This window comes from Mollisia scopiformis (assembly GCF_001500285.1).
Source record: "Mollisia scopiformis unplaced genomic scaffold LY89scaffold_20, whole genome shotgun sequence".
Classification (NCBI taxonomy): Eukaryota; Fungi; Ascomycota; class Leotiomycetes; order Helotiales; family Mollisiaceae; genus Mollisia; species Mollisia scopiformis.
Window position 1 is genome coordinate 965,106 of NW_017263600.1, and position 22,911 is coordinate 988,016.

A 22,911-nucleotide genomic window follows, 5' to 3' on the forward strand; every position below is an offset into this window, starting at 1 on the left:
GCATTTGTGGAGGGCCCAGAACAGCGGTGAAAAGAAGAGCCCTGATACGAGGAACGAGGGTAGCAGCAAGAGAAGCGGAGAGACAAAGGAAAGAAGAGGGAGGCAAAAGGTTGATGGATGTTTGGAAGAATAAATAGCAAAGCATCTCTGAAGGACGTTGTTGACCGGGAAAATAGGAATGCTGTGGCAGGAGTAGTGCTTCGGCTCATTATCACGGATCAGTCTAGCATCTTTCAAGATTTTTCCTATCTTGAGGGGAAGGTATACGATGCCTTATCAATCCATAGCAAGGAAGTGTATGAGTGAGACAATAATTAAGGGCTTCCAATTGCATATCAAGTATTGGGTATCAGTTATATTCTTCGACCCCTTCACTAAAATCTGAATTTCCTGCTTCAGCACCAAATTCATCATTAACCTCGCTCCGAAAACCCTCATATCTTTCAGGCCAAAGAAAAGCTGTTGTGACAGCCATAATCTCCTCCGGATTTTCAATCTTGCGTATCATTAGTATTTTGGTTGCTTGTTGGACGAAAAAAGGACGGTCCCTGAAGTCTGCGACTCGACCACAAATAAACATTTGCCACAGCAGGAGATCTTGAAATGTTGCAAGGAGTACATTGAGATCTTGACAGGCTTCGAGGGTAGTTTTGATCCGATTTGCAAGCATGATGTTCATGCCAAGTTCTTTGGGCAATTCCCGCAAAATTGTGTAGATATAAATACAACATGTCCATCCAAAGGTTTGAAAGATAGGATGCTGTGGTGACGCTGGATTCTCGATATACCAGAGTGGATGGACCAGACGTTCTAGGACTTCGACTCGATCAGTAAACTGAATGTCGGTTGCCGAAGGAGTGTCAAGCTGCTCCGTGCCATTGCGAATGGCTTCCAGTATTTTGGAAACATTCCGGAGACCCCAAAGCACGTTTACTGCGTGGTCAGAAAGTGTTGAGTTGGTGTAATTATAAAGTCGGGCTCCAAACGTCCTTGCGTGGGATGCAGTCAATACACTTGGCTTCCGGAAATACTTCTCAGGATTTGAGACATCCAACGCCGGGGTCAGAAGTGGCTTGCTCTTCAAGGCTATGCATGCTGCAAGATCGGTTCTGGTCTAGTTAGTGTCTTGATACACAGTAATCAGGATATGACGTTGTTACAGGTAGATATGCCTGCGGGTGTGCGGGCTAAGCTTCTCAGAATGGGGGCCTCCAGCGGCCGACACGATAGACAGTAAGCCGTGGACGTGCGTCAACGCTGTCTCGGCCCGTCCCTCGAAACTCTATTGTCCAACGTCAGCTCTGTGTCTGATTTCCGCCACTGTGCCGTACTTCTTGCTGAGAGAATACTGCAACGGTGTTTATTGTCCCTTCATCGTGTGCTCCTCTTTCAATCCTCCTATTCAATAGTCGAATCGCTGTACCACGATGGAAGTAGAAGTTCGCAGGAAGTTCGACTTGCTGTAGGTATGCAGCATGGCTGGACGTCGAGGAGATGACAGCATGGAAGAACGCTTCATCCCTGACAGCAAGGGGAAACCATTCGAATCGGGGACCAACGTTTGTGACGCTCGATGCAGAAACTACCGTAACAACTGATTTGTCAGCCCTAAGCATGAGATCTGCGTTGATGGAACGATACTTGCAGTGGTAAATCAAGAACCGGAGGTTTGAATCTTCCAATTCAGTCTTGGGGCTGTATGGAACAACCGCTCTGCCGGGAGGATTTCGTAATAGACGAACATCGAGTGCCTTGTTCTCCTCTGCCGTTGTCCTAGTTCTTCTATGCTTGTGCCGAACATGCAGGCCAAGTGAAACTTTGAACTGCCTAGGACTACCACCCACGTTTGTCCTCATGATCCGTCAGGTCATGAATGATTAGCAGGCACATCATCAAAAGATACAGTAATGGGCTGAATGGCCTATCGCAATGTGCGACTGGATCTCGGCGATTAGCAAAGAGTGCATGTTAGAATCCTTGTCCCGCAGCAACTTGCTGCCCACCAAGATCTTAGAGCTGAAGAGCTCTCACCGAAGAGAAGATGGAGGAATTGCAGAACGAGAAACGAGAAATCGATACAAATACTTTGAAAATATACTCGCAGATCTGTCTAAGTGATTGCTTTATGGTCTCTGGCTTGGAAAGTGGTGATGGTATCTAGGTATTTTGCGAAATGAAGATAATTTAAAACACATGTTAGTACTGAAATATTCGCGCTAACCTAGATCTCGGCACTTTCCAGACCTACCTCAGCAGCGAGCGGAGACGACCTCGATATGCTTTGAATGTCTTTCTGTTCACATTTGTTACCATAGCTATTACAAATCGACACGGGACAAGTGTCTTGGAATTCATCCTTTTACTGCTTGCCTGAGGGCTCCCTTTTCATTTCAAGGATGGGATCGATAGTTCCGAATCCGTTCTCTTCGTAGTTACTAGAGCATGTCTGTCAACGTCTTCTTCATATGCAGCAAATCCAAGTCTTTCCATTGAATACGGTTACATTAATGGTATCTCTGCTTTAGCCTATCCTTACCTGCCCTCGGAAATCAACGACCAAGTCAAATTCTTGCGCTTATTCACTAGCTGCGCCTGTTTTTTTTGGCTTGTGGGGACCATGCCCCTACAAAAGCCGGAAGAGCTTGGACGATGTCTCGCTTGTCAGTCCAGGAAGTCGTTTAGATACCTGAAACCCTCCTCCGTTGAAGGGTTATGATTGTACCTGCATTGCTATCAAATAATGGTCACATGACATACTAGCGTGAAACGAACAAAAGCAACAATCACTCAGCCTCGCTCCTTTCCTAGGCATTAATGCTCTTCGTTATGAAACTTGAGGAAACGGAGGCTCTTTTGCTCAGCCTCACACATGAGGATGTCTCACAGTCTCAGCTGCAGTGAACGAAGGCGCCAGCTCTTAATATTTCGTTTTGATATCTCTTCTTTTCATTTAGCACCTCTTTTCCTTTTGGAAATAACGTTCAGTTTATGACTTGCTGGGTGTCTATAACCGCTGACTAGACAAGCCAATATCATGGGCTCTTCCTCCTTGTTCGGCAATGTGACTGAACACACGGGAAGCTGGGTGCCAGAGCCCACGACGCGGGGAACCTTCAGCTTGGTCTCGAGCTGTGTCATTACGCTTTCGCTGTGTGTCTGGAGCTGCGTCCACCTCAATTTGCCCGAGCATAACGGCGAAAGAAAGCATATATGGCGGAAGATCGGCTGGGTAGTCGTCGGCTCGCTGGTACCGGAGATAGTAGTTTTCACGGCGTGGTATCAAAGACACGAGGCGAAGAAGATGCTTTATTTTATGATGGACCAGTGCGGCCAGGACCATCCCGAGTTGTTCTTCCATCGCCTCGACAGGTGGCGCAAGAGATTCTCGAGCAACTATAGGAATAAAGCAACAGCTTCTTCTGACGAGGTATGGCAATACTTACGATCTGGCATTCCTAAATTCAAAATTAACTTGGTATAGCCCCCATCTGAAAATTCCCATGAAAAGAAATCTACTCATCCAGCTTCGAAGACAACTTGGACACTGACACACGGGTTTTACGCTATTATGGGTGGCTTCGCCATTGACGGCTCAACGGCGGAAATACCATTCATTCCGGAAGGGCGCGACAAGCTGATACTCACGAAGAGAGGGATTATGATTTCCCTAACACTCGGGTACATCGACGAATTCAGCAATATCTCTGTTGGGAATATTCGAGACAAAGGGAAGTCTAGCTCTGTTGCAAAATGCCTTATCGCGATGCAGACACTGTGGTTCTGTACCCAGCTAGTCGGACGTTTAGCTCAGTCTTTGCCCATCAGTCTTCTTGAACTGAACACATTCGCACATGGAATTTGCACTCTATTCGCTATATATTTCTGGTGGGAGAAACCTCAGGACATTGAACAGCCCACGCTTCTGTCGCTGAATCGGATACAACCATTATGTGCCTTTCTATGGATGCATAGCAACGTTAGCCGAGAACAGCATAGTCATACTGTGGAGGCTCTGAGATGGAGAGCACCGGTACATACTGGTATTGATGACTGTTTAGAGCAACCAGGAAGAAAGTCATGGGCCATTCGTTCAAGCTTGGCTTCGGAAGTCAATTCTGATTCGTCAGATTCCATAGGCAACTTAAGCTTAATTGCAGGACAGTATGCGTCAGAAGACATATCGAGAAAGCAAATTGTCCCTCACACAGGCACCGAACCTTCTTCTCCGCTTTTAAGGCAACAAAGTTCCGATATTCCTTCAAACTTACCCAGAGAGTCGCAGAGCCCATCAACCCCACCTGGTATTGTGCTGATCAAAAGAGGAAACCGAGTCCCCGGTACCGTCTTTTTTCTAGCAAACAGCTCATCAGAACCCGAATCAGTCCTTGTGGATCAAATCCAAGTGAACAGATTGACCTTGGCCTCGAAAGTGTTGGTACTACATCCCAGCTTCTTCGCGGAAGCCGCCAAGACCGGATCATTATCCAATTCAGGCTCCAACGCAAACTATCTAGCCCCGCGAGCTGCAGAGATCACTTCAACAACCTACTCTGCTGGAATACCGGTCATATTCACAACAGCCATGGTCTATGGCGGACTCCATTGCCTTGCATGGAACTCTCAGAGCTTTGCCTCCAGCACTGAACGACTGTTATGGAGGATATCATGTGTAGTCCTAATGGCACCGATCCCTCTAGGCACAGTTGTCTTAGCTACATGTGCAATCCCCCAAATTTTGCTGCGAGTAGTGGTCGGGTTTCTACCAAGCCTTGCTTCGTATCTGAAGAAAGCCTTCAAAGATGACGGGATTCTAACATATCTTGGAATGGGGGCTTTGATTCTACTTCTCTGCAGTTTTCTGATATTTGCTTCCTTAACGCTTATATTTGGAAGAGCTTATTTGTTGATCGAATGCTTTATTAATGTTGGATACCTGAATAGCAGAGTTTTCATCCTTCCCTCTTGGACGAACTATCTGCCGCATATTGGCTAAATGGCTGTACCTGGAATGTTGAGCAACTGGATATCGACAAGCAATGTAACTATTCCCGCGGTGTGGAAACAGCAGGACTCAACGTTTGCGACGTGAAGCCATTTCGAAATCAAGGTGATGAAGGGAAAAAGCTTTGAGATGATGCCCACTTCCTGTGAGGGCGCCTCGCTTCAGTGCATTGGTATGAGAGAGTTGTGATGAGTTGAGTGCTTGCTGCGAGTGTAGACAAAGAGCAAAGAATCTGCATTTTCGGGAGGTTAGTTTGACGACTGAGATGAACTAATCACCTAGGAAAGAATTTGTATTCAACAAAGTACATTTCTCCTCACTCGTGTTCATCTCAAATTCTACAGATTCCAGGCACATCCGACTAACTATTCCACAGGTGTATGCCACATTGCACGTATCCGGGCCTACGCAACTTCGATAATGAGATGTGAAGATATTGCAAAAGGCTGCATCGTTTGCTTATTGATGTTTCAGTCACTTGCAGCAAGCACTCCTCAGGCGAGATCAGGTGGTTTTGATGCAGACATCCGTCCTCCGTTTGTGATGTGCAGCAATGCATTGGGAATTTACGTCCAGGTAACTGCTGATGCAGCTGCCCATTGTGTCCCCTATTTCCCGATGATGCACACTCCCTTTGGCACGGTCGTAAAGGACACCATCCCTTCAAAAGATCACTCTTCTCTTCTCATTCTGTTCTCCTCTGCCCTCAAACTTGAAGGGAACTCTCTACCCTACGACTTTGCTAACAAGACCCTGACATTTTCTACACTCTCTTCGCCATGGCTTCCCAAAATGCTGGGTCCGGAGCTCAAGTCAAACGCAGCATTCCAGCAAGAGTGCAATGCTCGGGCTCACTTGAAATGAAGGAGTCGTCCATGTACAGTGGAATCGGTATCTACACCGCAAAGGACATTGAAGAAAATGAGCTCATTTTCAGCATTAAGAACCCTGTGCTCGCTGTAGTAAGTTCCTCCTCGAACTATCTTCATATCTACATATGGATTATGGATCGTGCTGAGCTCTCATGATAGATTACGAATGTTGAGGATGGTTACAAGACAGCTTGCGACAACTGCTTCGCTGCTCTCTTCAAGGAACTTCGGACTGTTACGAATCCACAACTTGCTTTTAAGGCATGCAGTGCCTGCAAGATAGCCCACTACTGCTCAAAGCAGTGCCAGAAAGCAGCTTGGAAGCACCATCATAAGCATGAATGCCAAACCTATGCGACCTCGGATATCGGCGATATCATTTATGTTGCCCCAATCAGGCTGCTCGTCAGAATGTTGTGCCTCTATACGAGCAACACGATACCAAAAGACTTGTGGAACGAGTTCCTGTCTTTACCTTCTGAGAAGAAATATCGAATCGAGGAGAGTAGAAACGCAATCAAGGAAATCGCTCAGTTCATGTCCGGCGTCACAAATCTCCCTCAAAGTCTTGTGGTGGAAACTTTCTCCACTGTAAGTGCGGTTAATAATTCCAAAGTGTGCAGATGCTTACGATTCAGGTTATTCACAACCAGAGAGATATCTATCTCCCAACTCTGAGATTGCACTCTAAAACCGATCCTCTAGCCACAGGGACCATGGGGTTCATGGGCGATTGCATCGATCCTTTTGCATCTTTAATCAAGCACTCATGCGATGGGAACACTTGGCTCGTATTTGAAGGCACCGAATTGCGTTGCAGAGCAATGAGAAGAATCCAGGCGGGCACGGAACTCACGATGTCCTACATTCGACCATCAACTCCCAGCTTCATCGAACGCCGCGAGAAATTACGTCAAACGTGGAACATTGACTGCAAATGTTCACTTTGCCAGTATCCTTCTCCTGAACCCCTAGGCGACCTGAAGAAACAACTCACGAGATACAACACACATCCCAAGGAAGGTATCACGTTCACGAATCAACAACCCACACTTGACGAAATTCAAAAGGATATCGAACAGATGAAGGCTGCTGGATTCGGCGCCGCTACGCTGCCGATGCTCGCCCTCCATCGCCTTGCGCTATGGGCACACTTGAGCTAGGGGAATGCAAATACGGCAGAGTCACTGATCAAGCTAGCTTTGAAGATATACTACGTTATTGAGCCAGCACAGATTCCATCGATTGTCCCACCACTCCACCTCAACAGCCTCTGGTTTCTGATGGTGGTCATAGATGCCAAGTTGCTCCATCCACCATCTGATTCCACATCTACACCTCTTCCTGAACATATCATGGAAGTACTCTCCAAAGCTCATGGCTATCTCACGTATAAGGTTGTCACCGACACTTCAAAATGCTTCGGGGAGGGTTCCGAGGTTGTCAAGTACGAGAAGGAGGTATTCAAGCTCATCGGCAGCGGGGCGATGACTATAGTCAATGATTATTATCCAGCCATATTTGGATTTGATCCAGTAGCGGTTGCAGAGAAGGAGAAGATAGAGTTCCTTGAGTCGATGAAGCAACTCTTGGCATGGGCTGAGATTGAAGGTGTTCGGGACGAGGACCTTGTCTGAAAGTAATACAATGAATGAGTGAGTACGGAAGGAAGAGAGATATCCTTAGAAGTAGAATGCATTGTACGAACTTCAATGAAAAGCTTGTCATCCTCAATCTTTAACATCTCGCTGGCTCTTGCCCAGAAGTTTCGAAGCCACGTTCTTCACAAGGCTATATTGGAAGATTACAACTTTCACACGATTCTACTTCGTACCATCTCCTTCCTGCTAAGCACATGTATTCAGAACTGATTGAACCTCGAAATTGATTAGGGTGTAATCACGTGACAGCGCGATTCTTTATTCTAAACCCGCACCTCGCTTCCACCCAAACAATGGAACAACCCAAGCTCGCTGACTTTCTATCAACAAGTTGGAGATGAAAATGGACACAGGAGATGGAATCATCATTGAAGCCACACAGAACTTTCCAACCATGGATCAAGAAAACCCTCTCCCGGACGCGTCTGAGGTCCAAGCTCAAACACCAGCCTCAAGTAATCCTGAATCTAGGGAAGCAGAACTCACGCGTCCAGCCCTGAATCACGACGTTGATGACGAGAATGTACCGATGGAAGCAGAGCTCACTCTTCCAACCCTGAATCACGACGATGAGAATGAGAATGCAAGAAAGGTTTTCCGGGCAGAAATTCCGGATAGCGATGCACTCTCTCCAGTCTCGAGTCCCGAGAAAAAGTGCAACGTTGATGCAGAGACGCCTCGTATCGAGGAGACCCCATCTTTGATTGAGTTGGATCCTACTGGTCTGCATTGTGACGATCAGGTTGGAGATCAAAGACTGGGGGAACAATTTACGAGCAGAGCTGGAGGTGAACAACTTGGGTTAGATGTCGATGTCACGAACGAAGCTGCAAAGTCGACAGAGCCAAACGATCCTCTTCCTGGGTCTGTGGAGCCGCTTGAGGTAGAGAATTCTGTAGTCACGAACATCACAGTGACTTCGCCTCCACAAGTGGAAGACTCTGTGTCCGAACAGCGGCTGATTGAAGACACTACTGTTGCACTGCAAGAAGATGATGCCACGCCTGAAAAGCCAACTGATCCGGACAAGAAGATCAGCGAGGAAGCAAAAGAAACTGAGATAGAGGACGAAATCTTGCAAATATCTATCCCAGATGCTCCCATGAAACTGGTCAAGGTGTTTCCCGTGCCAGGCAGCAAAGAAGCTGGGCCAGAAACGGAAACATCTGCAGTTCACATGAACGACCAGGATACTCTTATGACAGACGAAGGTTCCATCCAAGTTGAAAATCTCGCTGAGACCGGTAAGCTAATCTCTACGGATAAGGATTCTGAGAAAGGGGCGGAAGAATCAGAGTTGCCTATGAATACCACTTTCGCAGAAGTACGCTCAGTTCCGGACAGTGATGAGGAGTTGCCAGATGCTCCAGCCGCTGTAATCTCCACCGACATGAATTCCAAGGGGGACGAAGTATCAGAATTGTATGCGAACACTTCAGGAGAAGTACGCTCAATTCCAGATAGTGATGATGAAGAGTTACCAGATGCCCCAGCTCTGGAAGATGTGCCTGAGCCAGAACCTCAAGTCACGAAGAAAGGCAAGGGCAAACCTAAAGTGGCTGAGAAGACCACGGGGAAGATTGCGAAGAAAAGAGGTCGACCAAGGAAGGTAGCAGCTCCTGAGGTCCAAGAAGACCCCGAGCATACAGAGATGGATGATATGGCAGGCAAAAGTGCGGACAATTTTACTGTTTCGCCAAGGCCAACAAATCCTGAGGAGCCCCCAACGAGTCACGAGGGGGCGAAAGGTGCCTCTGCAGAGCTAATCAATCATGGCGCTATTGGTCAAGAATCCGAGGTGAGAGGAACTAATGGCCCTACCGAAGTCTTGAAGCAAAAGTCTCCTCCACCTTCCCCAAGAGCCGCAATGTCTTCCTCGCCCGCGCAAAGATCAACACTTTCTTCGCCTGTCAAGGTCAGAATCAGTCCCAATCCGTCCTTCAAAATGCCCAGCCCGGTCAAGAAGGGGCAATCTTCGTCCCTTAGCATACCATCCTCTCCCTCGAAAGCTGGATCAGCTGTTAACCTACCGCAACTTGAGGCGAGGGACAATGGCCAGTCAGGGGGTCCTGGATCACCAGGCTCACAAGGTCAGAACAGAGATGTCGTTATGGAAGAGCTGAAAGCTATCAAAATGGTACGTACAGTGAGCTTTCATAAATTAGATTGGTTCTTGCTCTAACATTTCACTGCACAACAGGCCTCAATCCAAGCGCGTATTACGTCCCTCCAAGAAGAAATAGAGGCCAAGAAAGCAAAGCGTGATGAATTGCAAAAGGACCTTCGGTAAGTCGACCCTCTTCTGTGCCTGAGTGTACGAGTTATACAAACATACTCTCCTTGAGTCTTGTTGTTGTTCCTTCCAGACCCGGTCGACAAGCATGCATTCTGACTAACACATGAATAGACACCCAGCAGCAGAAACCGTGAAGCGTCACATCAAGCTCCTTCACGATTATAATGATATCAAGGATATTGGGCAAGGTCTCCTAGGCATGATCGCTGATCAACGTGGCTTGAGGGTTGGGGAACTGTACGAGGAATTCGGGGTCGATTTGAAGGACTGAAGCTCTGTGTTGTTTTCCCCGAGACTGGGTCATTCGCCTGAAGTGAAAGGAGTAGATTTTCGGTGTTTGATATTGGCATCGCATTGTTCGGAGCATGGAAAGGAAAGGAAGATACCCATTCATTTGCATTTGCTAGCATCTAGCCAGGGGTTTTGGGATGTAAGCTATACAAACTAGCAGTTTTGCACTCTGCGATATTGCAAATATATTCAGGAGGGTATAGAATGGTATGAAATTCGTACATAGCGTGCCCTTCTCATCAAATCTGTTCTCTGGATATTTCCTCCACCTACTTCTCATTCTCCTTCTCATCCAAACAAACACAAATCGCCGCCATCATAGCCAGATCTACCCCAGGAGCAACCGTAACGAAATAACTCTGCTGCCCCCCAAAAATCTCCCGCATATTAAAATAGCTCCTCCCAATCGTCGCCACCGTCGCCCCATTCATACTAATAACCGCACTCCGGTCCAACCAATCTCCCTTGACCAGCATTTCCACCGGCTGCTTATTCGACGCGTTTGTGAAGGTAGCAACCATCTTCGAGGACCCGATGGAGAATTTGCCCTTGACTTCGAACAGGATCTCGCCCGAGGGCAGCTCGGCGTAGAAGGATTTGTGGATCGAGAGGAGTTTGGTGCGGAGGCTGAAGAGGGGCGCGCCGGAGGAGGTGGCGAATTCTTTGCGATCGGAGAGGGACATGGCTTGGCCGCGGCATTGGACTACTTCGTGGTTGTTTTCGTCGACGATGTGGAATGTGTCGCCGGAGAGGGACCTGGAGTGGTCGGGTTAGCAGATGCTGGAGGAAGGTGGATGTTGAGGGACTTACCAGACTTTCTCTTTCATGACGAGGGTGGTTTGCTTGTTCATGCAGTAGTTGGGATTGACTCCCAGAGGAGGATTGAAGGGAGCGAGCTGAATTGGTTGGGCAGGCATTGTGACGGACGTAATTGAACTTTCAGAGAAAAATAGAGTAGGTGTAGAGACGAATTGAGATGTTCCTACCTTTGAACAACGTGCCTACCTGTTGTATATATGCCCCTCTGATACTCAGCTTCCTGCCAAGAGCCTTCCTGCCAAGCTACTGCGCCGTGAAGCTTGACGTGACGTTCCAGTCAGCCTTGCGACGATCTGCAGGATCGAGTTCCATCACCAAGGAATTGGAAATGCTGATAGGGCGCCGAGCCTCCATTGGCAGATGTCAAGTGCGAATTCGTAGTTGGAGCGAATTTTCGAGGTTTGATAGGCACAAGGCGGAGTAGTCTTACGTGAAGGAAGATCATTTAAGCTTCTAAGCTAGCCCGAAATGGGAATAATGCGACTCTGGAAAGACTATTTCGAGCTCAAGGAATACGACTACAGTTCGCCATCACCACTTACACTTACCTTTTGATCAACTGTCGTCTTCACGTTAGCATTGCACTCTTTGAAAGAAATCTAAGATCTGAAGGCTGTCGTTATAGCACTGTGCCATGGACCTAGACCGGAAAGACAACGAAGCAGCTACTATTCTTGAAAGGTTCTCACAAAACACTCATATCCTTCTCCAACGTTATCTGCGCCAACCCTAACAAAGCCGACATCGAGAATTGCTACTACCGTTTCTTCTAGACGATTGGCACTGTCACCAAAATCAGCGGATGCGGGCCATTGCGGGGTGATTGGGATGGGTGAGCACGATTCCAATTCTAGGATTTTGTTCCTTTCTGGGACGTTCTGCGCAAACCCCCAGATCAATGTACATGTGAACCACCCGCGTCGAGACATATCGCTCGTTGCGCTGGCGCATGAGATCATAGGTCTCGTTGTCCTAGGTGCCTTCCCTCCTGCCAACAGTCCTGAGCAACTCGTAGCGCACCCGTTGCCGTAACTATCAAAACTTTAACGAGAAAGCTTCATTCGCCGTCTGACCACTAAAGTTCCTGCTCCTGCACCTAACAATATTCCGCCTCCAATTACTGCTGCTGCTGCGACAGGAATAATCGCATGTACCACAGCCATAATTATCAACCCAACACTAGCCAGGACCCCACCACCAACCATCATCCCGTCTGCCACTTTCTTCATTGTGCTGAAAGCCTGGCGGGCTTTGGTATAAGGAGGACATGGTTCCTTACGACCCTCTGGATAATCAGGCGGAGGCCCTTTGCTTTCGATCCTACCAAGTCGTCAGTGCCACCATTAACTAGATACGACAACTTCAACATACCTCATAGCATTAAGTAACACATTCAGCGTACTCTTATTCCTCTCTAATCTCCTACACAACGCCTCGGTAGGTTTCTTCGCTAAGCTTCCCATTAAGTCCGCTATCCAGGCTTGTTTCCAATGTATGACTCTATTCACAAGCCGTTCCATCTCCTCGCAGGTATCTTTCGTATCGTCGATACACCTTTCGAGCGACCATTGTGTTTTCTGGCTAACATTCCCTTCTCCGTACTCCATGACGCGATCGAGGACATGCTTCAAGGTCTGCAGTTCTCCAATGAGAGTTGTGAAGTGACTTCGTGTCCCTGGCAGATCGAGGACTTGCTTTACGATTCGCTCAGCGAGGGCTTCGAGGCCGAGAGCTAGGCTGATATATTCCAGAACCATTGACTGTGAAGTGGATTTGACGACAGGCACTGGCCAGCAAACAGTCTTTCAAAAGAGAGATGTGGGGTTCTGAGTTATATATTGCTTTGGAGCTGGACTCAGCCTCAGACATGTACGGAGACCTGCTGTGATCTTGATGAGACATGTCTTCATGACCACTAACGTGCAAGACATTGTAGGCTGAGCTACCTCTGTCTGGTATAAAAGCGGCGCCTTGTGCGCTGGCCAAATAATGGCCGAGTGTCAAGAGATCTCTTCTGTCAGATTGTATGGAACGACAATATATGCATTGACCCAAGGCAATGTTGTTCGACGACTTAGAACGACTTATTTGCGATTAGAGAAGAGTACATTGTAAGCAACTTTCCCTCAGCTGAGCAACATGAAGTAGATACAGAGTAGATTTATCAATAAACATGGGTGATAAATCGAGGCTAGCTCCAAAGGTCGGCATAGACCTTTTTCTTTTAGGATGCAACTCTTCTCTATAACAAGCTTGACCTTCATTGACTCTTTACTCGGACATATGTCAATAAAGGTCTTAATGTACATTCTTCTACCTTCAGCAGTAGATATTCGAACCGAGAGATAACGCTGCCAAAAAGCGGGGTAGCTCGGCAAAGAAAGGGGCCCGCTCGCTTAGTGATGACAATCACACAAATAGCGCAGTCGAGTGAAAAGCACTAAGATTTTCACTTATCAGCTGCAAGCAATATCTCACTCGCATGACAGGATCAACAGTATAAAAGAGAAGATAAAATCTGCTCGAGAATCTTAAAAAGATGAGCGGTGCGCCACGCAAAAAGAATCAACAATACTCAAGGCAGAAATATGGAGAGTGTAATCGATCCCGTGTTACAAGCACTTCAGAGGTGTGATACTAGCAGAAGACCCTTCTCATGGCCAATTTCAACCCGCTGAGGAATCACTATGACTTAGCCCGCATCAGCACACGATCATCCTTTCAGTTGCGAAAGTGTGCAGAGACATGAGGGTTGGTGAGTATGACTTAATATTTAATCGACGAATTTCTCCGGTGCACTACTCATTAGACGTGTAAGTCTCATGAGAACTACTAGAAAGAGTGTTCCACTTCATGCACAATTCATGCCAAAAATCAGCTTCCTCAGAGCCTTTACCCCCCCTGTCAAAGACCAAGCCCCGCCGGCACTTCACCGAGTAGGCTGCGACGACCTGCATTCCAGGGTGGTAAATTAGGTATGATTGGCTCGTAACGTGCTGCACATGGCGACCTGCAGGTGTGCCGGGCGTCGGCCGTACTGACAGGAAAAAGAGAAAAGAGAGAAGAGGGAAGAGAAAATAAAATGGCTGACAGGATGGGTTGATAACAGCCGAATAGATCATTGGCAAACTAGTTTGAGCGTGTGTTGATTGGAAAATTGCTCGCAAGATATGGGTATACTTCGGGCGTCTCCAAAATGACAGCTTCAAAACATCGTGGTCTCAAACTGACGTAGGTCGAACTGTGCTTTAAAGCTGGGAAGGCGCGACCTAAAAAGAGGTCAGTATCGAGCTCCACCCTCAACTACTTCAAATTCATCAACACCAAGACATCAAAAACAAACAAACAACCAGCGAATCATGTCTGCAACCTCTTCGAACAGCGACTACCTGGTCGCAGGAGCGGGCGCCTTTGGAGCTTCAACAGCTCTCTATCTCAAACGCGCGTATCCAGACAAAAGTGTGACTCTCGTCGACCGTGGCGAATTTCCTTGCTTGTTGGCGGCAGCTCACGATCTCAACAAAATCATTCGCGCCGAATATGAAGACCCATTCTATATGAAGCTTTCTCTGGAGGCTCAGGGTGTGTGGCGATCTGATCCCATCTTTACGCCCCACTTCAACCAGACCGGCATTCTCTTCAAAGGCATCGCGGGTATCGGCCAAGCCATCGTTGACAATTATGTCAAATTGATCGGGACATCGCCTGCAGAGTTGATCAGTCCTGAAGATGCAAAGGGACGCTTTGATGGCGTGTTAAGAGATGCAGATTGGACGGGTGTGACAAGTTGTACCTGGAATCCCGAAGCTGGTTGGGGCGATGCTGCAAATGCGCTGAAGAGTGTCATCCAAGCTGCCATTGATCTTGGCGTGAACTACGTCGCAGGATCAATTGGAACAATCACCTTCGCACCGGACGGCTCAGCAACGGGCCTGGCACTTGACGAGGGCAGAATACTCACTGGTAGCAAGACTATCTTGTGCACTGGAGCCTACACCGCGGAATTAATCGCCGATAGCGCGCCCGAGAGGGACGAAATTCAAGTCAAGGGACGGATGGTAGCAGCTGCGGCCATCATGTGTGCCTTCAAAGTTCCCCAGGAGGAGCTGTCTAAATTCGCATCTGCCCCCATCGTCATAAGCCCAATGGGTGATTATCCCAGTAAGTGGAGTCCAGACATTCCGTCCTCATCCTACAATGCTAGACGAATGGCATAGAAGCCTCTTCATTTATTCGTCGAGTGAACTGAAGCTGATTAAAATAAATAGGTGAGAGCATTCCACCGGGACCACTAGGTCTTGTCAAATGCACCCATGAACGAAGCTTTACCAACGTATCCTATCATTCCTCATCCAAACAAACTTTCTCTATGGTACCTCGCCGCACTCAGCAAATGACCTGGAGCCAAGAAGTACCCCGAGGACTCAAAGGCGAGGTGGGGATCAGCAGAGTGAAAATCTATGGTAATTGGGTCAAGGACGTGGAACCTGAATTCTATCGAATGTGTTGGTATGTTGTCTTCCACCCAGGCATGATCACTGGCCTACTTACAGACTACGGAGCCCACTAACATTTCTACAGGGATGCAGTAACCCCCAATCAGGACTTCATCATCTCTCCTCATCCTAAATGTCAAAACCTCTACATCGCAACTGGTGGATCTTTCCACGGCTGGAAATTCCTCGCCAACATCGATAAATATGTCGTTCAGATGCTAGACGGCTCTCTAGATTCGGCTGCCGCCCAAAGATGGGCTTGGGATCGCAAGGATGACGGAGCTGCGTGTGGACTGTATCTGCCTTCGAGAGATTTGAGTGAGGTTAAGGGCTATAAGGCGATGGTTGATGCGGCGGGGAAATGATTAAAGAGTTGAGCAAGCTCATTAACTGGGCTGAGACGAAATGGAGGAGTGTCATTTCCTGGGACAAAGGTTTTGATAATGTAGTCTAGATGTTACTTTTGCGCATTCTGACTTTGCTTGTGACAAAGTGCTTGGAAGTCAACTCTATCTCGTAGTATATTCCTCCCAGCCCAGTTATCTTGAGCTGAATAAAGCGCCAATTGAATGTGTTGCTAGGTGGAGGAGGAGGGTGTATGGCTTGCTCTCGTTAATGAAAGGGCCTTGTTCGCAAAGCAAGAGATCGAGGCCGGCTTAGTACTACGTATGTCTTCATACATTTGTAGAAGCGGACACGGGAGTATAGGCTCGAGACAATCGTGGCGGTTTCGACGCCAGCTAGGGAAGCACAAGGTGATCTTAGAAGGGCAACCTCATCTCCATACCCACAGAGGTACAGCTTCCTTCCTTCGGTATGATAGACTTTGACCAGATTTCAGATATCTGTTCGACTGACAAGAGCTTGTCCAATGACAACCTTTCATGCATGGTTGCGCGTAGTTCTGACCGGGAGCTCTCTTCTTGATTCTTTGCTTTATCTTTCCTAGCAAAGGATTCCGATAGCTTCAGTTGACAGCCGCTTCTGAGTTTGATTCTTGTACTAAGAGTGAACCTTCGTACATAGCATCTCTTATGATGGTGTTGAGCGGGAAAGCTGATGTGCCAGCATGTCGGACCTCGTGCTCTCCAATCGCACCCTTGTCGCCCCAGAAGATCTGTAGATGCCACTAATCAACGAATCAGCATTCCATAATTCTGACATGGAAGAGAGCATGAGCCCGCAGATAAGTCAACATGATCTACTGTCAGATAGTAGCCAGACTTCGCATCTCTAGTAGAGGACACAACAGTCGAATATGGAAATGAGCTTACCTCGTCCACCAAATCCACCAAAGTCTGAACATGACTAAAAGTAGCAGGCTGCTCATCATTAGGCCGTTGGAAGGACAAAAAAGTCGTGAAAGCAGTCAAAATCGAGGCACCAAAGCTAAGGTATAGAAGCTGAGGCGGCCTCAAAAATATACCCCAATTATACGCATAAGTCATGCCCTTACCGAACAGCCAATGCAGCACCGCCTTCAGCACGAAGAGAGTAACAGCCACCCAGCTCGTACTCGCCCTGAACAAAGCGTTCGGCCGCGGTGCATAAGGACGTGAGGAATAGCACTGCCGCCACGTCTTTTCGTCTCTGCTTAGATTTGTAATGAGTTCCGCGCAATGGAGCGCTAGAGTCAAGGATCCCTGCAGGACGCAGACGAGTATGAATACCGGCGTAGAAGCTCGATGAGAATTCTACAATGACGGCAGCGCTCGTGGGTGACTTTCCTTGGTCGGGAATGAGGTTCCAGTTGTTTCCCAGATACGCGTTACAGCCACTGCATGGCTGGCCATTTGTTGGATTCTTCGTTTTATATGCGAGTGTTCCTTGCGTGACGCCAAACCCTGAATAGAGGAGAAATTAGTCATCGTTCCATATGCAAGGAGTCTTAAGCCATGCCCGGGGAAGCGTTTCTTCCAAAGCAAGCTCATACTTCAGGAATTTTGATATTTATCAACACTTACAGACGAAGCTAAACACTGTCAACGTCCATACAAAGTACATGATTCTTCGAGCTTCTTTATGTGCCTTCCAGATAGAAAGTTGCCGAGCCTTTGGATATTTGGGGCCTGTATCGAGTCCAGCTTCGTGCACACTCATCATACAACGGCCTGGCACTCTTGCTCTGGTGCCTCCTTCCACGCTGGCCCAGGCCGTATCGAGTGGATTTGCTGACCAGGTTGGTATGCGGACTGACAACATTTGCCATGTTGCAAGACCAGCTTGACCAAGGAGTCCAATACCCAAAGCGCAGACAGCTGGCGTCGCCAAGGCCACGAAATCTCCACATCCATTGTATATCTCGTTGCCGAGGGTGTGAGAGAAGTGGTTGCAAAAGTTCTGTGACGGCGAAATGGCAAACATGAGAGATGCTGCAGCATATGACACAACGATGAACACGGCATGGAGAATGTTGGAGATGGCGCCAAAACAGAAATACTGGCGTACGAATGTGAACAGACGAAGGTTGGAGTTAAAGACGAGCTTGTCCTGTAAAGCCCATCGTAGACTGGTCTCATGAATCAAACCAGTGCTTTCCATCAGCGCGGTGACGATGAAGCTGACCAGCAAGGGTAGGATTTCTGCGGCAGCTGGTGATACTTTGGCTCCCGGCCAATCGTGATATGGACCTGCGATTGCGGATTTATTTTGGTATGCTTTTGTGGCTTCTGAAGTGGTTGATTTGGTAACTGCACCTGAGCCAACGATTACACAGACAATGCCGAGGATCCATGATGCACCCAGTCCCATCAAGGCTAGAAACTTTGTTGTTGGTGCTTTATCGTATCCATGAGGCTGACCAATATCGTCTTGCAAGGTAGGTTGCTTTGGGGCAAGTGGCAAGTCTGAGAGTTCCATAGTACTGGGACCAGCCAGAGACAGGTAGCCGTGGTGGAATCCATCTCCGCGAGGTATCATGGACGAAGTTCGAGGAAGAAAAAAGGAAGGGAGGCATAGAAGACTGCTTCGAAATATATGATGTCATGAAGATATAAACCTGGTTGTAGATCTCTCGTACTCATAGCCAGTGGCAGGTTAGTGCTTACCTAAATCTAAGGACTTTTCAGCTCCTGAAGGACTCAACCCCAGATTTGGGGGCAAGGACCTTGGCTGAAACAAGCCACTTGCGTCGGTGGAAATGAAGCGACCTATCATGCCTCGGGAGTGCCCGAGAAGCCCCACTTTTAACCGATGAGGCTCTGTAGCATTAGGCATCGAGTGAAAAATTCATTGTGTTGTTTGCTTCTGCCTACCTAGGTATGTTAACGAAACAAAATACGAGAAACTTCTGATGAACTTTAATAGAATAAAGTCTTGAAGAATCTAAGCTAACCTTGAGCTTGAAATCTTCTTAGTCGCTTATTGCATGATACCTTTTTCCACTCCAACGAGCCACGTCGATGGGAAGATCAAACACATTTAATAGGAGGATGAAGCCAAGTTCCCTCTCAGTCACTATAACATGAAAATGAATTGTTTGTCACATCCAAATATCGATCATGGATGTAGAGGTGATTTGGCAAACGCCCTTCGCTTAGCTATATATACGTCCTTCAGAGCTAAAGAGAAATACACCCCAAAAAAATTGATACGCAGGAGAAGCAAGAAAAACGCCGCAGGTGCGGCATAACAAACTCAGAGTTCTTACTCTTTGTCTGCTATTCAAGGCTTCAAGCTTCGGCCGACTCGCAATAAAGCCAGCCAACCCAGCTCTAGGTTAACCGAGGAGCATTTCCCGTCTCTATTATCAGAGCAATAAAAAAAAAAGAAAATATAGATTTGACAAGCAAAAACTCGGACCCCACCTGTTTTTAGCAGGTTAGACATCGTAGAAAACTGCTCGATGTCGGGTGCAGTTTTTAAAGTCGCGCTGGCGGAATTCCGTCGGAGCCCCTCAGTGGAGGGCTACCCCGCGGTGGTGACCCTTATCCTATCTCTTTGTACCTCGTATGCGGGGCCGCTGAGATTATTAGTTAGTGTTGAAATTTATTTAAAGTGGAGGGGATTACCTACGCGTTATGGCTTGGTTGGCGATATGATGGTTTTGTTTATTTAAAGCTATTAAGGGAGCTGGAGGCGAGGCTAGAGTTCACCGCAGTGGTAAGCTAGGCAGAATATACTGTAGGAATACATTACTGGGAGGAAATGAAGGATCCTGATGCTATGTATCTAGCCTTTGGTTTACATTATGTGGAGCTTACTTTATTAATGTATCAATACAATTCAGTAGTATCACCGCAGTAGAGGTGCGAGGCTGAGAATCGAGGCTCTCGAGTTTTCATAAGCCACTTTTCTATCTCTTTGCCTCAAGTTGACCCTTCATGCAATCCATCAGGACTTCGAAGATCTGTGTATCCATGTCTTCTTCAGTTCAAGTACATTCGTCTACTAAAGAGTATCTCAACTTGTAGATTGGCTTATCATAGGCAAGAGTAAATTACCACCATGCGGCTCTGTTTGGCAGCTCCGAGAATGGGGAACATATTCTCACTATCGGTCTTAGCCTTCGCACGTTTCGAGCAGTATTGTCAAAAGATATAAACACGGATTTTGACATCACGTGGTGGAACATTCGTTTTGCAGTTTGGGATAAGTTGAACATCTGGTCCCTCCACGTTGATTGTGTGTCTACAGGTCAAAGACTCGTTAAACATCACTCTGAAGCTTCATAGATTGGATGTCAATACAACTAAGAAACAGCTTGTTCCTCTTGGTCTAAGCCTCCTCCGAGTTCCAGAGCTCAAATATCACTTCACCCTCACTTCAAGCTTTATTTCTCTTAACGGATCAATGAATGATTGTTGATTGTCCAAGACCCCGATATCATGAAAGTCTCGTTCCTGTTTTGAAGCAGCTTCAAGGTTCTCTCAACCTCCACCCAAAAACTCTTTTCGCACATCAACCATGACACCGGTCAAATATTGACTGTTATAACTACGCATGTACAGCGATGAGTCCTAAGCCTTCCTCTCAAGAGCGACGTCTCCTCCATCCTGAAAAAAGACTTCAAGACCAACAACTAAAAGCCTCAATGTCTGAAATTTCAGCTTCACAATCACCACACTTCATCAACCCCCCATCCAGACTTAAAATTATCTTATTCTTCTTTAAGTCTAAAACCAATATTACATCTCCGTCCAAACACACCCACTAACTTTATCACTCGCCTGGCCCGCAACACACCCCTCACAAACCGCACTCCAAACCACCTCCCCAGTCCCAGACTGCACCTGCTCGGCCTCCTCCCCATCACCACACTTATAGTACTGCCCGCAAACAACCGCCGCTATATCGTCGTCCGGGTTCTGAAACTCGCCGTCGCGGCATGTGACCGTGGCGTTTACGAGGCCTGTTGGGAGTTCTTGCCGCCGTCGGTGGGAGAGTAGGGATCGGTGTGTCAAAAGGTTGGTTGCGGGTGGGATGTAGGTATCTTGGCGGAGAGGAGTGGTGTTTGAGGTGGTGGATGTTGAGGAGAAGCCGGCGAGGGTGTTTACTGCGGCGGGGTTGAGGGAGAGGAGGGCGTAGAGGAGGGAGGGTGTGAGGGTTGAGAGTTGCATTTTGATTGTTGTCGACGTTTTGGGGGACGCAATGGAACTGGCGAGAGAAGTTCCACAGTTGGAGAAGATGTAGAATGTTATGGCATCAGAGATGTATTGGTCCTGAAAATGTAAATAACAGGTAAGTGGAAAGCGTGGGAAAGCATTCAGGAAGAGACTTGACCTGGTGTGACCGGTTACTACTACCAGATGCTCTCCATGACCGGAACATTTGACATCCTTTCCAGCATGCGATAGACAACGAATCCGACAAACAACATTACCGAAACCGAGAAACTTCTGGCAAAGCATGCAGTTCGTATTAAAAGTCTGAGCGGCAAAGCTCATCATAAGGTTAAAGCTAATAAGCTCATGCCGAGACGTGGTGCACGGATGAAATTGTTTCATCAGGTGTTCTGAGCCGCGGGGTTCCGGATCCAGAGTGAGAACGGATATCATGCTGAAGAGGTGTTCTCTGAAACTTTTTTGACTGAATTGTTTCCACAGTGAATGTATGAACATTGTCATGATGAAGTCCTGGTCCAGATCGCCTTCTTCTTTTGAGAAAATTACGCTCCAGCACGTGAGGACCTAAGACGAGTGAAGTGAAGTGCCTATGCCACGTCCGAGGATGAAGACCCTTTAGAAGAAAGCATGAAATTCCGTCTCATCGTGAATCAAGTGCATGTTGACTTTGTTCGATTTGTTAGAAATGGGAACTTCCTCCCGAACCTAGTGTGTAGATTTCTGGAAACGAGCCGTGCAGCAACTTCATCTGATCTGTTGAAATTAAATTTGGAACGCAATCTGTATGGACTTTGACTCAACTTCCCAGAGATTTCTGAAGACCTTTGTGCTGAATTTACTCGCGCCTAGTGCAGGTCAAGGGATCCTTGCTCGTGAACAAGACTACATCTAGCAAGAATGTGAGCATCACGACGTCCAGATGTAAGCTTATGGGCCACATAGATTGCATTTGAGGAGAGGGAATCCTAATGTAAAGTGCGATGTAATGATTGACAGTCATTGTATTGAATCGTCATATAGATTGCATCAGCTGAGCAGCTATGCCACCCACGATGTTACAAATAACGAAAGGGTGGTGATACTCTCGAAAGAAACAAAGTACTCTCGTGTGTAGAGTGCGCGTGTAAGATTGATCAACCTTGCTAACGAGATAGAAATCAAGCAGTCAACCGCCGCAAAAGGATAGACGTGAGTCAAAATTGTAAAGAGACCAGCATCATCTCAAAGCGAGATAAGAGAACGAATGCCACCCAGGGTACAAAAAAGACTGCCTCGCCATAAGATTCCGCATGGAAACGGAAATCAACGCTGATCAAATTTCCAACAGTCACTCAGTAGCAAGCCACATCTTATTCTGAGAAAGACAGAGGCAATCCGAGTCATAGTGATGTGACCCTAATGCCCAGTGGATGCGACTCCTTGATGAAGCAGGAACATAGTTCAGCAGATTATCCGGTATAGCCAGAATCCAGCTTGAGCTGCTCCCACAACTTGTCGAGGTTGAGGTCGTCCTTCAACTTCTGAGGTTTAGACGCGCGATTATCAAGCTCTCGCCAGAAGTCCGTAAGCCTCTGCTTGTCATCTGGAGTCTTCGTCGTCTTGCATGTCAAATCGTAGATCTTGAGGGTAAGATCGAGAAGAAAAGCTTCGTTTCCGTACACGATAATGGCTCGCTCCAGATCTGCGACTCTGTTTTCGTTCACCATTCCTCCTCGTTGTCTCTCTATATCAAGATCTCCTTTGTCTGCCTCTGCTTCATCCAACTTGTTCTTCTTTTCGATGTGAGCATTTGCTAGCTTCTTCCTCCGCTCGTCTTTAGTATTGGTCAGTTGCTGAGTGCTGATCGGGATATATGGCAGTTAACTAACCTTTAGGTATCTGGGACCAGATTACTTTGACAGAACTCATCG

The 22,911-nt window shown here is 47.3% G+C and overlaps 11 protein-coding genes across 11 annotated transcripts; 3 read left to right on the top strand and 8 right to left on the bottom strand.

Annotated features, from left to right (window-relative positions):
- Window positions 1-270: 270 nt before the first annotated feature.
- Window positions 271-2,132, bottom strand: LY89DRAFT_785555 (uncharacterized protein). Its single transcript, XM_018222902.1, has 4 exons — window positions 1,646-2,132; window positions 1,332-1,594; window positions 1,161-1,282; window positions 271-1,109 (listed from the first exon to the last, which is right to left on the bottom strand). The coding sequence occupies exons 1-4, from the start codon at window positions 1,854-1,856 to the stop codon at window positions 350-352; spliced, it is 1,356 nt and encodes a 451-aa protein (XP_018067384.1). The 5' UTR covers window positions 1,857-2,132; the 3' UTR covers window positions 271-349.
- Window positions 2,133-3,034: 902 nt separating this feature from the next.
- Window positions 3,035-4,993, top strand: LY89DRAFT_673130 (uncharacterized protein; the record flags this gene model as incomplete). Its single annotated transcript, XM_018213335.1, has 2 exons — window positions 3,035-3,427; window positions 3,482-4,993. The coding sequence occupies 2 exons, from the start codon at window positions 3,035-3,037 to the stop codon at window positions 4,991-4,993; spliced, it is 1,905 nt and encodes a 634-aa protein (XP_018067385.1).
- A 430-nt stretch (window positions 4,994-5,423) lies between these two features.
- On the top strand, window positions 5,424-7,281 carry LY89DRAFT_199112 (SET domain-containing protein). The gene is made up of 3 exons (XM_018205771.1): window positions 5,424-5,964; window positions 6,034-6,465; window positions 6,513-7,281. Exons 1-3 carry the CDS (start codon window positions 5,782-5,784, stop codon window positions 7,035-7,037), a joined length of 1,140 nt encoding a protein of 379 aa, XP_018067386.1. The 5' UTR covers window positions 5,424-5,781; the 3' UTR covers window positions 7,038-7,281.
- Window positions 7,282-8,875: 1,594 nt separating this feature from the next.
- LY89DRAFT_687918 (uncharacterized protein) lies at window positions 8,876-9,255 on the bottom strand. The gene has a single exon (XM_018215607.1). It carries the CDS (start codon window positions 9,178-9,180, stop codon window positions 9,013-9,015), a length of 168 nt encoding a protein of 55 aa, XP_018067387.1. The 5' UTR covers window positions 9,181-9,255; the 3' UTR covers window positions 8,876-9,012.
- Window positions 9,256-10,029: 774 nt separating this feature from the next.
- On the bottom strand, window positions 10,030-11,345 carry LY89DRAFT_623144 (DUF567-domain-containing protein). Its single transcript, XM_018211004.1, has 2 exons — window positions 10,933-11,345; window positions 10,030-10,878 (listed from the first exon to the last, which is right to left on the bottom strand). The coding sequence occupies exons 1-2, from the start codon at window positions 11,037-11,039 to the stop codon at window positions 10,392-10,394; spliced, it is 594 nt and encodes a 197-aa protein (XP_018067388.1). The 5' UTR covers window positions 11,040-11,345; the 3' UTR covers window positions 10,030-10,391.
- Window positions 11,346-11,984: 639 nt separating this feature from the next.
- LY89DRAFT_673134 (uncharacterized protein) lies at window positions 11,985-12,698 on the bottom strand (the record flags this gene model as incomplete). Its single annotated transcript, XM_018213336.1, has 2 exons — window positions 11,985-12,261; window positions 12,313-12,698. The coding sequence occupies 2 exons, from the start codon at window positions 12,696-12,698 to the stop codon at window positions 11,985-11,987; spliced, it is 663 nt and encodes a 220-aa protein (XP_018067389.1).
- A 221-nt stretch (window positions 12,699-12,919) lies between these two features.
- Window positions 12,920-13,281, bottom strand: LY89DRAFT_199443 (uncharacterized protein). Its single transcript, XM_018205774.1, has one exon. The coding sequence runs from the start codon at window positions 13,248-13,250 to the stop codon at window positions 13,068-13,070; it is 183 nt and encodes a 60-aa protein (XP_018067390.1). The 5' UTR covers window positions 13,251-13,281; the 3' UTR covers window positions 12,920-13,067.
- An 831-nt stretch (window positions 13,282-14,112) lies between these two features.
- LY89DRAFT_652452 (sarcosine oxidase) lies at window positions 14,113-15,877 on the top strand. The gene is made up of 3 exons (XM_018212201.1): window positions 14,113-15,102; window positions 15,210-15,450; window positions 15,523-15,877. The coding sequence occupies exons 1-3, from the start codon at window positions 14,301-14,303 to the stop codon at window positions 15,800-15,802; spliced, it is 1,323 nt and encodes a 440-aa protein (XP_018067391.1). The 5' UTR covers window positions 14,113-14,300; the 3' UTR covers window positions 15,803-15,877.
- Window positions 15,878-16,404: 527 nt separating this feature from the next.
- Window positions 16,405-18,296, bottom strand: LY89DRAFT_699562 (uncharacterized protein; the record flags this gene model as incomplete). The annotated part of the gene is made up of 4 exons (XM_018217064.1): window positions 16,405-16,566; window positions 16,712-17,064; window positions 17,096-17,281; window positions 17,402-18,296. 4 exons carry the CDS (start codon window positions 18,294-18,296, stop codon window positions 16,405-16,407), a joined length of 1,596 nt encoding a protein of 531 aa, XP_018067392.1.
- Window positions 18,297-20,162: 1,866 nt separating this feature from the next.
- LY89DRAFT_687922 (uncharacterized protein) lies at window positions 20,163-21,241 on the bottom strand. Its single transcript, XM_018215608.1, has 2 exons — window positions 21,159-21,241; window positions 20,163-21,097 (listed from the first exon to the last, which is right to left on the bottom strand). The coding sequence occupies exon 2, from the start codon at window positions 20,993-20,995 to the stop codon at window positions 20,564-20,566; it is 432 nt and encodes a 143-aa protein (XP_018067393.1). The 5' UTR covers window positions 20,996-21,097; window positions 21,159-21,241; the 3' UTR covers window positions 20,163-20,563.
- Window positions 21,242-22,449: 1,208 nt separating this feature from the next.
- Window positions 22,450-22,909, bottom strand: LY89DRAFT_673138 (uncharacterized protein; the record flags this gene model as incomplete). The annotated part of the gene is made up of 2 exons (XM_018213337.1): window positions 22,450-22,814; window positions 22,870-22,909. 2 exons carry the CDS (start codon window positions 22,907-22,909, stop codon window positions 22,450-22,452), a joined length of 405 nt encoding a protein of 134 aa, XP_018067394.1.
- Between the last annotated feature and the right edge of the window lie 2 nt (window positions 22,910-22,911).